Below are 14,712 nucleotides of genomic sequence, written 5' to 3'. Positions count from 1 at the left end.
ATGGAAAATTCCTATCCCAAGGCCAAACTTAATTGCCGACCCCTGGTCTACACCCTCCCCAGACCGACAGTGCGCACAACAGCACGCAATGACCAGGAAGGGAATTGGCATAATGACTCAATTGGGGGATGGAATTTTTTTTCTGGTAGATCTTGGGATTTTATTAATCGATAATCGCTCATTCAAATGAAAATGATTTTTTTTAACCCAGCCCTACATGGTTTTATTGGAGTTTTTGTTTGATATCTGTCTAGCCTTGCTCAGACACGCAATTGTGAGGACAAAATAACACGTATTTACCATCTTCTCCAAGGTCAGATGAGAGGATTGATATCGGTTTCATCACTGTGTGTCAATTTTGGAGTTGTTGGAAGTCGTATTTATTCACTTTTGGCTGAGCTATGCTAGCTGCTCCCTACTGCTTCCAGTCCTTATGCTGAGCTAGGCTAGCATGCACCTGGACCTCTCTCTGGGGCTACTGGACACACAGAGATGAAGCTGATATCAATTTAATCTAACTCTGTGGAATATGGCAAATAAGTGTATTTCCCAAAATGTTGGTGTTCCTTTATTTCCATTAAGAATTTATAAAAAATTTAAGGGGCACATGTTTGAGTTCCTGAAAATTATATTTGTACGGTCCATACATGAACCTCAACGATGGAAGTGTATTATTGTTTACTGTTAATTGTTTATTGTTTAGTTATCAGATAGATGCTTCATTCTTCCTGGGGTCCACACATAAAGAAATCACATACAATCATAACAGAAAATAGAAGAGACATGAAAAGAAAGTAAAGAAAATTAATAATTTGAATATATTTAATACTATTAATAATAAAAACAAGAGAATGAAACAAATACAACTTTACATTACAGTATTTACAAAATAGCTACAAAACATAGTTATTCTGTTTCAATATGCTATACCTACTTACACTATCTATACCCACATTCTATCACCAGCTTACCCACAGTAGCCTGACATGAATTGTATCTTTGTTCTGATCTCTTTAGAGAGACGATATGGGTGCCATCCCAGGCTACCTGTCCCTTCATCAAACTGCTGATCTCATGACTCTAAAATGGACGCCCAATCAGCTGATGAATGGCAATGTTGGGGAGCTAGACTCAGAGAAAAGGTCAGTGTGATGGAATTAAATATGACACGACTAGGTGCGTAGCGGTACACCAACGTCATGGTTCAACAATGTTTTATACAAAACATAAAATTGCTTTTTAATTGCATACGATTTGGGGGCCCAGTCCAGTCACTGGTTGCATTCACAATATTTCTAGCATTGTCTGTTGTGACAGGAATTGTGCCCCCCGGCCTCTTCCATTCTGACACTGCTTCCTTCAGCTCCTCTGCCGGATGTGTGCTTCTATGCTGTTCATACTGTAAATGGGGCGAGTTTGCAGAATGTGACATTTCATCTTCCACTCAAGGGTGATGAAGTGGGCAGTCACTTGAATAGGTCTCGGTAGCCTTAGACGTCCACCAATCTGTGGTGAGAGCAAACATCTGACGCCTTGGATAAGTCCTGGACAACAACAACTTGTTTTTGTTTATAAAGGGCTGGTATGACTTGCTGGCTGAAATGCGGATGAGAGCAAACTTTGTAGTGAGGCTCAATCACGTTCAACATATGTTTAAAACATTCTCTACAGAGGGTCGCAGATCCAGACAAAGAATGTACTGGAAACGTTGTCTCTTTATCATTACAGGATGTTTATTTTCCATAAACATAGAATCTTGTACAAAATGAAAGTCTTTGATGGTATGAGAAACTAGATTAGTAGATTTTATCTCTGTCTGCGGCCTGTCCTGTTAGCCGAAGCCTGTCTGTTAGCCTGTAGCTAGCTCTGTATACTGCATGGTCTTTCCCCTCCCCCTCCCAACCCTCGTTCAGAGAGCTGGGAGCTCAGCTATCGGTGTGGTCCATCTTGCTGTCAAAACTCGTCTGGCTCCCCACCCGGAAGACTCACAGCTTAAAGTCTCTCTCTCGCGATGATTCTCTACCATTGTCCCCCTGGCAACGGCCGTCAACGGCTGACCCATATATACACGTATAATTACTAGCTCGTCTGCTATCTCTTCCTGAATGTTGATGTTATTTTCCAAACTCTGAGTGACCTTGGCTCTCTGGCTTCTTATCTCTCCCACAGGCCCTGCTACAGAGAACATGTCTGTCTCTAAAGTTTAACACACACACACACAGGGTCCGATAAACTAATATATAGATATTTACTATTTTTTTATTATTCCCCTCCCCATCATATGTATATACTCTGTCAGGATCTAGGGGTAACAGTACTGTATATTTGAATACCGCCTATGTCACAAATGTATCAGTACTAAATACCTATATGTCCCTATGCCATAAATGTCATGTATGTTGTGTATGTCATAAATGTCTATATGAATTGAAAATGGGGGACCCTGATGGAAACAAGACAAACGTCTTTCTCAGGTCTGCATCCCCTTAACAATTGTATGTATTGAGCCGTACTGTATTGTACCCATTCTGCAATCTGTTAAATAAAGTTTTCATTCATTCATTCATTCACTTTACATACATGTTGTTATAACCATATGAAAAGCAGTGATATCCTTCAGTGGCTACATGGGTAGCGCTCCGGGCTCATGACTGTAGTGTTTCCAAACTGCGGACCTGAAGGATGTGTGATAGATCTGCCTCATATGTCTGGCAGCATGGCTACATGGGTAGAGCTCCGGACTCATGACTGGAAGATCACCGCTTCGGGTCCCGGACTTTGCACTAACAAGGCCTGTGTTATGGTGACAGCGTACAGTTGTGAGTGCCATCCTTCGGATGAGACGTTGTTAGTTACCCAACTGAATTTGGTCTTTAAAGAATCCAAGGCACCTATAGTAGGGGGTTCCCCCCGATGTTCCTGGCTAGATTCCCAATCAGGTTTCTGACATCAAGGCCACCTAATCACTCCTCCCCCTTAATTGGCCGATATCAATCCCTGTCTCCTGAGACTTTCAGCCATTGTGTAGTGTGCCTGGTGCTAGTGTATGGCAGTGATTGAGCCTGCATAGCCCAAGGTTGGGTGCTACACGTGGTGGTGAAGGAGGCAATTCCCACCCTACATTGTACACTTTGAGTGTCTAGAAAAGTTCTATATAAATGCAATGATCGTTCATTCATTCTCTGGTCATGTTATATGGGATGTGTTGTGTTGGTAGCTGATGTTGTATTCATGTCATGTCAGTGTGTACTGGGACTACGCCATGACCATTCGCCTGGAGGAGATTGTCTACCTCCACTGTCATCAGCAAGGTAATTGTCTCTCTCATACCTGTTTCTGTTGCTTACAGCTGTACACCATAAAAGGGAATACCACACAATTTAAATATCCCATGAAATATATTCCCTACATTTCCCTACATGTTTGGTAGGTACCTAGTTCTCATTTATTTATCACTGTGCCAAAATATTCACAACAATTATTTCGTTTTTATTTGTGTCTTAACACTTTCTCCACCAAAAACGCTATACAGCGTTATTGGCCGCCATGCGTTGAGCGCCAGACCTCGCTGTACAGCGTTATTGATATCAATATTTCATTTTTTCGCCATGGCATTCATAATTCATATATACACCGCAACGCTGCAGCTGGACCCTATAGGTGACGGCAACGACGGCTCAATACCGCCGCCTGGTGGATGGTCGGGCGAGTTACACTCACCTACAGGATATGGTTGATGTGCGTCGATTAAACTCATCCGGCCGTCAGATATTGTTGCATGACTCCCGACAGACACAATGTACATAATGGATCGCTTTCTAAACTTAATAATCGATATGATTTCGGCGTTTATTGCGACATACAAACCGGAAATGGACCTAGGCGATCGGCGTCGTATACCTGGGATCTTTCACCGCCAGTCTCTTTGACCCACGGTAAGAGGAATATAACGTTATTTTCAACCCAATTGTGAGTTTCCTTGTGAGCAAACCGATCTGATCAATATATCACCCAACCTACATAAAGCATTTACTGATGATTGGGGAATTATAAACGACCCCCCCCCCCCTTTCCTCCACGCATGATGAAGCATAACGTATACCGATCATATACAGTTGAATTTTTTTAATATAGCGTGTATAGGGAAGAAACGCCAATCGATAATCTATATATGTGTTTAGGCCTATAACTCACGTTCTAGGAATTACTGCAGAAAACGTTAAAAACATACTTATATTTTAGAAGGTATTTTTGTATGAATGTATGAATGAAAAAGTATAACGTTCCCACATCCTGAACGATAGATAATCGATGTTGAATGGGCCATAGTAATGTCAATATAGCAATAGAATTTAAAAAGTTATAGCCCTGCAAAGAAGGTAAACATCTCCATAGGCTTACAGTGGTGGCAGACTGGGTATATTGATGGGTATAACCAATGGCGGGGAATGTGTTAAGGAATCTATTTTCTCTTGCTGTAAAGTATAGTAATAAAGTAGGCTGCCTCATTTGTGAGTTGTGTCACAAACAAAGTCCAGTACTGGCTCCTTATAAAAATGGTAGCCTAAATGTGCCAGTACTTCAGGATGTCAATCAAATGTCAATCAAATCATGGAAGCCCAATGTCCTGAATGCTGTTTCAATGGATCTTTATGACTTCATATACTGTACACTATGTCATTCATATGGTCTAGGACAGTCCAATAAACATTTATTTACAGTACATCAACAATTATTTCCTTAACCTAGAAACCAGAGAACTAGTATTTGAACCATGATCCTTTATTTTATTTTATTTTCTGTGTTTTTATATCTGTAACCTGAATTCTATTTTTTGTAACCTTTGTCGCCGTCTTTTTGTAATCTTATTACTGTAGTCTGATTATATGCAAGTTGGTCACCTGACAGTATTTACATTGTGTTTGTGTCTCCAGTGGACAGTGGTGGGACTGTGGTTCTGGTGAGCCAAGATGGAATCCAGAGGCCCCCGCTACGGTTCCCTAAAGGGGGGCACCTGCTGCAGTTCCTCACCTGCCTGGAGACGGGCCTGCTGCCCCATGGACAACTGGACCCTCCGCTCTGGTCCCAGCGAGGCAAGGTCAGCAGCACCAAGCAGATCACAGCTAGAAGGGATAGTTCCTGTCTACACAGCTAGAGGGGGTAGTTCCTATCTACACAGCTAGAGGGGGTAGTTCCTGTCTACACAGCTAGAGGGGGTAGTTCCTGTCTACACAGCTAGAGGGGGTAGTTCCTGTCTACACAGCTAGAGGGGGTAGTTCCTGTCTACACAGCTAGAGGGGGTAGTTCCTGTCTACACAGCTAGAGGGGGTAGTTCCTGTCTACACAGCTAGAGGGGGTAGTTCCTGTCTACACAGCTAGAGGGGGTAGTTCCTGTCTACAAGTTAGAGGAGGTAACTGATGTTTCAACATTGATCCAGCATGGTTGCTTTTAGGAATTAGAAATCCAACTCCTGCAGCTAAGACTTGTACTAAATGCTGATAAAACTAAAATGATGGTCTTTACTGAATCTAAATCTAAAGCCCATTCCCCTTTTGTAGTGTACACAACTCAAAGAATTCTTATTCAGACTGTCTCCACTTTTAAATATCTGGGTTTTATTCTGGATGATGACTTGTCTTTTAAACCCCACATTGAAAATCGGGTTAAGAAGTTGAAATTAAGGCTGGGCTTTTATTTTAGAAATAAGCCCTGTTTTTCTTTTCATTCTAGAAAGAGGCTTATCGCTCCCACTTTTTTTTCCAGTGCTCGATTATGGAGATGTATTGTACATGAATGCCTGTTCTACCTCATTGCATATGCTTGACTCTACTTATCATGGTGTCATAAGATTTATTACTGGCTGTCAATCACTCACCCATCATTGTACTTTATATGCCAAGGATACACACTGTATGAAGACATTAGCCTCTTGTCTGTTTACAGGGCAAAGTTCTCCCCAAGCTGCGGAATAGAAGTCCACAGGGATCCTGTGATTCTGTGTCTGACAAAGAGGAGGACGAGGCCACGGATTATGTGTTCCGTATCCTGTTTCCTGGCAGTCAGACAGAATTCGGTAAGTCTCTTCCACCTCTCCCTCCCTCCCAATATAGTGACGTTTTTAGTTTTCTAGAAAAAACTAAATAAAACATCACATTCTTCACTAAAACACTTCCACATCAGAGAAGTTCAAAGAAATAAACTTAAATAAAGAAACAATGGACCTCATTCTGGAATATTTTCTTAAGTGTCTTCTTAAATGTCTTCTTACGAACTTCGTAACCTAAGAATGATCACCGCCGGATTCATGAACGTGTGGAAATGTGTTCTTAAACAGCCAAAGTGTTCTCAGCTGCTCTTCCCTGAATGAGGAATGCCACATTAAATTGACATGCTATAGGGAGGTGTAGTGGTTACGTCATTGTTGTTTCCGGCCGGTCCACCTCGCTTGAAATCGCAATGTATTTCCCCATTGCCCATTTCTAAATCGTCTCGTTTAACCCTTCTGCCCCCTTAGCGACTATTTTGTGTTTTTTGCCTATATGTATTTGTGTTTCTGTGTACAACGATGGCTGTGTTGATTATTATGTCATGAAATTGGGTCAGATTGGTCATCTTTGATATATATTCAATATATAAAAGGATCATCATTAGAATACCTCTAAAAAAAGGTTATACACTTTAGCCTGGCAAAAACCTTGGTGTTTTTTTTCTTCCCATTAGGGTTAGGGTTAGGGTTACCCAGACAGAAAGATTAGGAGAAGGTAAAATCTCATTCCTGTGCCCGTGCCCACCCCAACACTTGCTCAACAGTCCCCTAACCCTAACCCTAACCCTAACCCTAACCCTAACCCCAACCCTAACCCTAACCCTAACCCCAACCCTAACCCCAACCCTAACCCTAACCCTAACCCTAACCCCAACCCTAACCCTAACCCTAACCATAACCCTACAAATGGAAATATTTGGAATCTTTGATAGATATGTTGATTTAGGTTCATAGTGGTATTCATAAAAAAAGAATTGGAACGAAATATTACAAATTAAGTTTTTTATGACCTTGAACATGATGCAATCTTTTCATGCACTAAGGTGACAACTCTGCAAAATCGTTAGGGAGGCATGGTGTACCTTTCTGTGAGTATTCATCCACAATCTATAGCTCAACATGAAAATATTCGCAATTAATCGTAAAATAATTACGTCAAATTTTATTTCAACCAAAAATGCTTAAACAATAATGTTAGTGATAGAAGGGAACTAATTTTGTGCAAAAATGGAAAGCTTGCCAATGTTCATGAGGCATAATTATTACTATAGCCGATAATCCATTTTCCCAATGATAAATCCCTAAACGGGTGGACCGCGCGGGCGGTCCAAAGTGACGTCAGACTACACCTCCCTATACATGGCATCATACAGAAAACCATGTCAAAGTGGAAAGCAAACACCGGTGGTGCACTGGCCAGTAAACACAGACCTAACTTCACCGGTGCAGAGGTGGAGGTACTGTTGCAAGGAGTAGAACATAAGCTTGACATCTTATTTAATCATAATTTTGTACTGCTAACAAATTAAAACTGTGATATCCAGAGTCTACAAGCCACTGTGATTGTTTTTAAATTAAATTGTATGCCTTAGGTACAGGCATTCTTTTTTTGGGTGAACCCTTACAAAAAGTAACATGATGTATGATGATGTATGATGTTTAATTTCATTGGTTTACCAGGGTTTACCATGGTTATGTCTCAGGTTATGGTAACAATCTGTGCTTAAATAATACCAAATAATACCATATAATCCAAATTAAATCCTGATACAGATTGTAATATCATGGTATTTCCATCATAGTACGGTATAGTGACCAAAATATTTGTGATTTCTTTTTATACCTTTTTAGAAATACCATGATACTTTTTTGCAATGGAAAACTTTTAGAAAGCATATTTTTGTTGTTAATTTCTGTCTAATGTTGATTTGTCATTGTCCACCATTCCTTCCCGGTCTGTCTCATCCCAGTGTGTCCATCTCACATTGTAGCCCTGTCTGTGGACAACATGGAGGGCTTGCATGGATGTTAGCTTGTCTGTCACACCTCCATCCTCTGGCTTGGTTTGGTATTTTTGGTGTTCTTTTTTAAAAGTTTATTTTCCTAATGTATGCACTATCTATTATTTACATATTTTATTAGTGTTCATGATGACGATGACAACGGTGGTAGTGGTTGCGATAACAATAATGAGGAGCAGTATAATGAATGGCTGTGATTGGTTATTACAGTGGCCCCAGAGCTGATGGATCAGGGGGCCAACATGTGGCACCCGGCCCCCAGAAAGGCCTCGTGCTCCTCTTGCTCTCAGAACGGTTCTTCTGACGGCTCCCTGCCTAACGGCTGCAACCAGGACAGGCAAGTCATACATAGTGTGACAGACTCAGGGGTGTATTGAGCTATCTATCACCAGATTGGAATGAATAAAATACACACGGCACAAGGTAGAAGCCAGTTTAACAGACGTTTTATTGCTGTTTAGGGGGAAAGAAGAGGTTAGTATAAGCATCAGCCAATCCGTAATCCAAGAGAATCGCCGTGTTCCGATAGCGGTACACAGGGATCGGTTCTCAAATTCTCATACGGGCAGGGGCTGATCCGGGAGAAGAGACGCCGGGCAAGCAGGGGTTGATACCAAAGCGGGTTCTCAGACAGTTGAAGGGTCGGGCACACAGTGGGCATCTCCTTCCAAACACAGTCAAACACAGCATTGGGTCACACAGACAACAATCTTCTCCTCTTCTCTCCATCTCTCCTCTTCACTTACTTCTCTCTCCTTCCACTCCCAGGTTTTGCCTTAGCTACTCCAATTATTCCTTCTTTCTGTGTCCCTTTTCTAACCCGCTTAATTGCGCTTTTGATTGAGCTTACCTGTCCCGTGCGTGTCTGGCACAGGTGCGCTCTGCTGCGAGTCTCCTATGACTTCCTAATATGGGCATATGCCCCAGTACCTTGGCTGAGATATAGCCCTCTAGTACTACGCCAGCCAGTCTCCCACAATAGATATATAAAGATACACATAGATACACATGGATACATACAGATACACATATGGATAAATGTAGATACACACGGATGCATATAGATACACATGGATACATAGATACATAGATACATATACATATGTCTTTGGCCTTTATCAGCCTCCATCTGCCCTATTAGTTGATGATGAGGCAATCATTTGGTGGGATTCCCACGCACTGGCTGTCACACTGTTTCACCCTGTTAATGCATCCGGACAAAAGAATGTACTGGAAACGTCATCTCTTGATCATTAACACTTTGAGTGCCGACGACGCGAAATGTCGTTTTTTTATTATTAGCGATCTGAATTCATATTTCATCAACCTTCTGTTGGTACAGCAGCCCCTCTAGGAGCTCCGATGGGAAAGTACCGCCCCCTATCGTCTATCCCTGTGTAACTGCAGGCCATTCGATTACACTGGTGGATCTGTGGGGTGGGAGCCTACTGGCTCCACTATGCTGGCGAGGGATCTGATTAAGAGGGAAGTGATCGCGAGATGGAAAGCAGCCTGGAATATATATTTACAGCAGCCAATAATCAATCAATAAACGTGATCGATATTTGGAATGGCGATCAGGAATTGGAATAATCTTTTTGGAGAACATCTGATCTAAGGTAAGGAGTCTATGTTACCAGTTTTAGGATAATCAGAGCTGTTTTCACTGAGATAACAGCATGTCCCGTATGTGTATATGTGTGTGTGTGTGTGTGTGTGTGTGTGTGTGCTGTTGAGGAAATAAGAGAATCGATTTCTCAGCTCGCTTCTATAGCGTGCATAAGTACACACATACTATCGATAATCTAGCGTTTATTTGAAAACTATTCATAAATAGGCCGACAAATGACAACGTGTCTAGTGTATTCGAGAATATTCCAATAAATGCCGTTTATGACGGAATCTTTCTATTTTCAAGTTTTCGAGAAAACTATAGCTTTTCGAAATGTTATAAAAAGGATATTATGAACCGATTAAAAAACAATCCGTTTCGACAATGTTGACTGCAAACAAGTCATTGATAAGCGACGGGCAGATTAGACACATAGCCATAATTTAAAACATAGATTATACGTTTTTAACGCTATCATTGAAGTGGGTGGCGGCATTCAAGGGGGTAGAAAGGAAAACACGGCCGGCACTGAAAGTGTTAAGGATGTTTATTTTCCATAAACATAGCATCTTGTACAGAATGAATGCTTTTATGGTCTCAGAAACTAGATTAATAGATTCTCTGTCTATCGCTTTGGTGGTTCTGCAGGCTGTCCTGTTAGCCGAAGCCTGTCTGTTAGCCTGTTAGCTATCTTTCTACCATGTGGTCTTTCCCCTCCCCCTCCCAACCCTCTTTCAGAGAGCTGGGAGCTCAGCTATCGGTGTGGTCCGTCTCGCTGTCAAAACTCATCTGGTTCCCCACCCGGAAGACTCACAGCTTAGTCTTAAAGTCTCTCGCACGATGTTTCTCTAACATTGTCCCCCTGGCAACGGCCATCAACGGCTGACCTATATCATAAATCAAATCAAATCAAATCAAATGTATTTGTAAGGCCCGACAACACACGTTAATGTCCCCATGGGCCGGACACGTGTTCTATAAACAAGTCAAGAAGAAACATCACAATAAATAAAAAACAAAGACAAAAACACCAGGAAATCCAAAATAGAATGTAAAATAAATAAATAAAATTAATGCAACACTCCCAGACCCCACGCAAAGGTGAGGAAAGACTCACTTAAAAACCTAGCAATAGGAAAAAGCACCACAGGCAATGTGGACGGGAAAAACCTTAGAAGGGCCGTTCAATCTCCCTTCTTATATGCACGTATACTGTAATTACTTGCTCGTCGGCTATCTCTTCCTGAATGTTGATGTTATTTTCCTAACTCTGTGAGTGACCTTGGCTCTCTGGCTCTTATCTCTCCCACAGGCCCTGCTACAGAGAAAATGTCTGTCTCTAAAGTTTAAAACACACAGGGTCCGTTAAACTAATATCTATATAGATATTTACTTTACATACATGTTGTTATAACCATATGAAAACCAGTGATATCCTTCAATATAAATACACATGGATAAACATGGATACACATATATACATATGGATACACTTACATAGACATGGATACACATGGGACTTCCAGGTACGTATTATACCTGTTAGCATCACAAAGTTATCAATAGTTTATACAGTGTGTTGACAGCTAAATACATCAGAGTAGATGAAGCACCAGAAAACACATGGTTTAGGTGACTCATGATCTAAAAAAAAAGACATGGTTTGGGACGGCCTGATGTAGCATCCACTGAATAATCTTAATCTTAATCAATAATCTCTTAATCTCTTTCAGGGCTCCCTTGAAGCTCCTGTGTGACACCATGAAGTACCAGATCATTTCGCGTGCTTTCTATGGCTGTGAGTAATCATCATTAAATCATCAGATCATCAATCTATCTCAGATCACCTTTGGTATAATGTTAGTCAAAATTAATTGATAATAATTTCAAAGTAGTTTCAAATTATTTGGAGTGAATGTGATACATCACAAATACAAATTTACACTTCAATTTAGCTACACTGATCTGTCACAAAATGGAGATAAAACAGACTGAAGGTGTTACTGTCCGTGGGTTTGTTTTTAAATAAAACGTAATCATGCGTTTGCAGAAACAACAGGTTTTTTAGATGGTGTCATATCAGTCAGTTCCAAATGTACATCCTCTCTAAACCTTTCTGTCCATAAAACAGACACCAATATGGCGGAGACAGACTCATCATCAGCCTTGTCCAACAAACAGACACTCGGAGACAAAACAGATCAATGTAGTTAGTCTTTTGAAAACACAACGTTATGTACCTCTCTGCCGTGTCCCTCCAGGGCTAGCATACTGTCGCCATCTGTCCACGGTTCGTACCCACCTCTCTGCCCTGGTCAACCCCAGCATAGTGGACCCTGCGGTACCCCGGGACGCCCGGGGAGGCCTGTCTGAAGAGGTCTGGAGCCACTTTCTCCAAGACTGTTCAGTAAGAAACACACCTGAACACTAAACCCAAACTGTAGTGTGTACTGTAACAGAACGGTATATTGTTGATGTTACTTATGGACCTGCTGTATGGTCATAGAGCCACAGAGGAGGCAGAGGAAGCTCAGCCTAGCCGAAAAGACACAGGCTCCACTAAATAACACTTGAGCTCCCCTCAAAGCATCATCTTTGGAAATTCCGGGGGTATCTATTAGGGGTGGGGGGGGAATCGATACGTAGTAGTATCGCAATACTTTGCGTGGCGATACTGTATCGATACAGGGACGCCAAGTATCGATATTTAATTATTCATAAAAGAAAAGAAATTTTTTTTATTTTTATTTTTTGTATAAGGAAGTTGCATTGTTCATTTCAATACCTGTAATAGTACAGTAGTCCACACACACATGTGCATTCAGTTAAGTTGGAATATGACTGTAATACAAACAGTTCAGTTTGTCAGGTACATGCAACACAGATTACAGTGTTTACTGCTTGAGAAAATACCATGTTCTGCAATAAAAATTATTGAAGTGAGATGAACAGACTGAACTTTATTTTATTAGATAAAACATGTTGACAAAGTTTTACTTTGCAGTTGAAAAAAGGTAATAAATAAAATTTGATCAAAAAGAAAATAATAATAATTTCGCAATACTCAGCGTATCGCGATATATTTAGTATCGCGATACTATCGTATCGTGACGCAAGTATCGCGATAGTATCATATCGTGAGGTCTCTGGCGATTCCTACCCCTAGTATCTATAATATTAATAGACAAGTTTGTGTGACTCTTTTTCTGTCTGTTTTCAGTGCCTCGGTTAAATCTGTAAAAGACGTAAAATCTGTAAGACTTGGTTCTCCTTGTTTACTTCTGTCATCAGTCCGTGAAAAATATATTGTCCTCCAAGCTCTGAAATTAATGGGGAGGGGGAGGGGGAGAATTGCTTATCAAATTACACAGGGCTTATTTGAGATTTGCAGGCTCTTAGAAACATTTAGTTGAACACAGAATGTCACAGAATGTCATTCAGTGAATCTTTTTAAAAAGGGATTTGGGGCACCATTTCTTGATATATTTAGCCTTTTGATGACAATGTACAATGAAACAGGATATAGGCTAAGCTCTAGGCTATGTGGCAGAAGATCTACTATAAGATACCGTCACCCCCAAGGGATGTGTGATGTACATATTATAGCCGGGGATCAGCAACTGCTACACTTGCTTATACAACTGCTGCTGGTGCAAGTGGCTCTTGCTGCTGACCTGCCTGCACACAGGTCGACTAGAAACATATTGATTACCGGTAGTTATTATAGTTAACTAACGTGAAAACTGAAACTATAGGTGTGAACAAAAAATAAAAATAAAATAAAGAAGAACATTTAAACTAAACAGAAACTATAAGCAACTGTGTGCTTATAAAATAAAATGAAAATATACAGAAAATTACGTCAATTTGGTAAAATCTGTCAATGCAGCAGGTTAGAGGACCAACTCTACGGCAATCCATCCATTACTTTTCGAGATCTCTTGTTCTCACTTTGGCCTGTTGGTGGCTGTAGAAGAAAGGTCATGAGGTCACCAACATCAACAAGTGTATTTTGCTATGGGTCATGAATGTTCACAGCAGATTTTGTGACTGTACAACAAATGTACAACAATTGACTGTACAATCAATTTGGTCTGATGGTAGTGCTAGAGGAAAGGCCATGGGGTCAGCAAAATGTATGTTTTTTCTTCTTGGGGTCCTGAATGTGCACAGCAGATTTCATGGCCATGCAGCAAAAAGGTAATACATGATTTACCTCCGTTTCAGGCCTATGAGGAACAGGAGCTCCAGAGGCTGGTGTATTTTGGCGGCGTGGCCCCTGGGCTCCGTAAAGAGGTGTGGCCCTTCCTGTTGGGACATTACCACTTCACCATGACCGAGACGAGCAGGATGGAGGTGAGTTCTCTTTTCTAATCAACAGAAGTAGACAAACTAGAATGACCATGCAACACCTCCGCTACAGCACACGTCATAACCAACACTCTCGTTCACTAGAGGATACTATGATGAATTGAAAATGGGGGACCCTGATGTAAACAAGACGAAAGTCTTTCTCTGGTCTGCATCCCCTTAACAATTGTATGTATTGAGCTGTACTGTACTGTACCCATTCTGCAATCTGTTAATAAACTTTTCAATCAAACTTTTCAATCAAAACCGCTGCCCAACTCCGCGCTCTGAGCGTGCGAGACAAACAATGTAACCGTTCTGATGCACACATCACAGCCCAGCTTACCCCACCTGGCTGTTGCGCCCTCCCTCTGCAATTCGTTCCCCGCATACATGATCGCCGACATGCAAACGGTCTTCGATCACCCTCCCGGGGGCTCGGATAGTTCTGCTGGCTTGTTCATATATTCCTTTACTGCGAATTCAGCGTCCCAAAAGTTAACTATCCCAGGCAGGGCGCAGCCGCTGTGTCTATTTTTTTTTACCAACGGATTTCCAGTTCCGCGTTGACACTTCCAGGCCGCGTCTATTCGAATCCCAACCGGTTCATGCGTCGGCTACACGCTGTTAATAACACTGCATTATCGAGACAGCGCCCCTATGACGATCTGAATGAATTCCA

At 41.4% G+C, this 14,712-nt stretch overlaps 1 protein-coding gene across 1 annotated transcript in view; it reads left to right on the top strand.

The window, feature by feature from the left end:
• Positions 1 to 14,712, top strand: part of sgsm1b (small G protein signaling modulator 1b) — a gene marked incomplete at both ends in the record, with an annotated part of 101,575 nt that overhangs the window by 63,918 nt on the left and 22,945 nt on the right. Inside the window, 8 exons of the mRNA XM_084324944.1 lie at positions 1,018 to 1,142; positions 3,244 to 3,311; positions 4,935 to 5,098; positions 5,945 to 6,074; positions 8,279 to 8,405; positions 11,414 to 11,478; positions 11,942 to 12,087; positions 13,908 to 14,036. Coding sequence (XP_084181070.1) covers positions 1,018 to 1,142; positions 3,244 to 3,311; positions 4,935 to 5,098; positions 5,945 to 6,074; positions 8,279 to 8,405; positions 11,414 to 11,478; positions 11,942 to 12,087; positions 13,908 to 14,036 — 954 coding nt within the window. The remainder of the gene's footprint in view (positions 1 to 1,017; positions 1,143 to 3,243; positions 3,312 to 4,934; positions 5,099 to 5,944; positions 6,075 to 8,278; positions 8,406 to 11,413; positions 11,479 to 11,941; positions 12,088 to 13,907; positions 14,037 to 14,712) is intronic.

Source organism: Notolepis coatsorum, assembly GCF_963971535.1.
Source record: "Notolepis coatsorum genome assembly, chromosome: 11".
Lineage (NCBI taxonomy): Eukaryota > Metazoa > Chordata > Actinopteri > Aulopiformes > Paralepididae > Notolepis > Notolepis coatsorum.
This window is presented reverse-complemented; position numbering and strand designations above follow the sequence as displayed.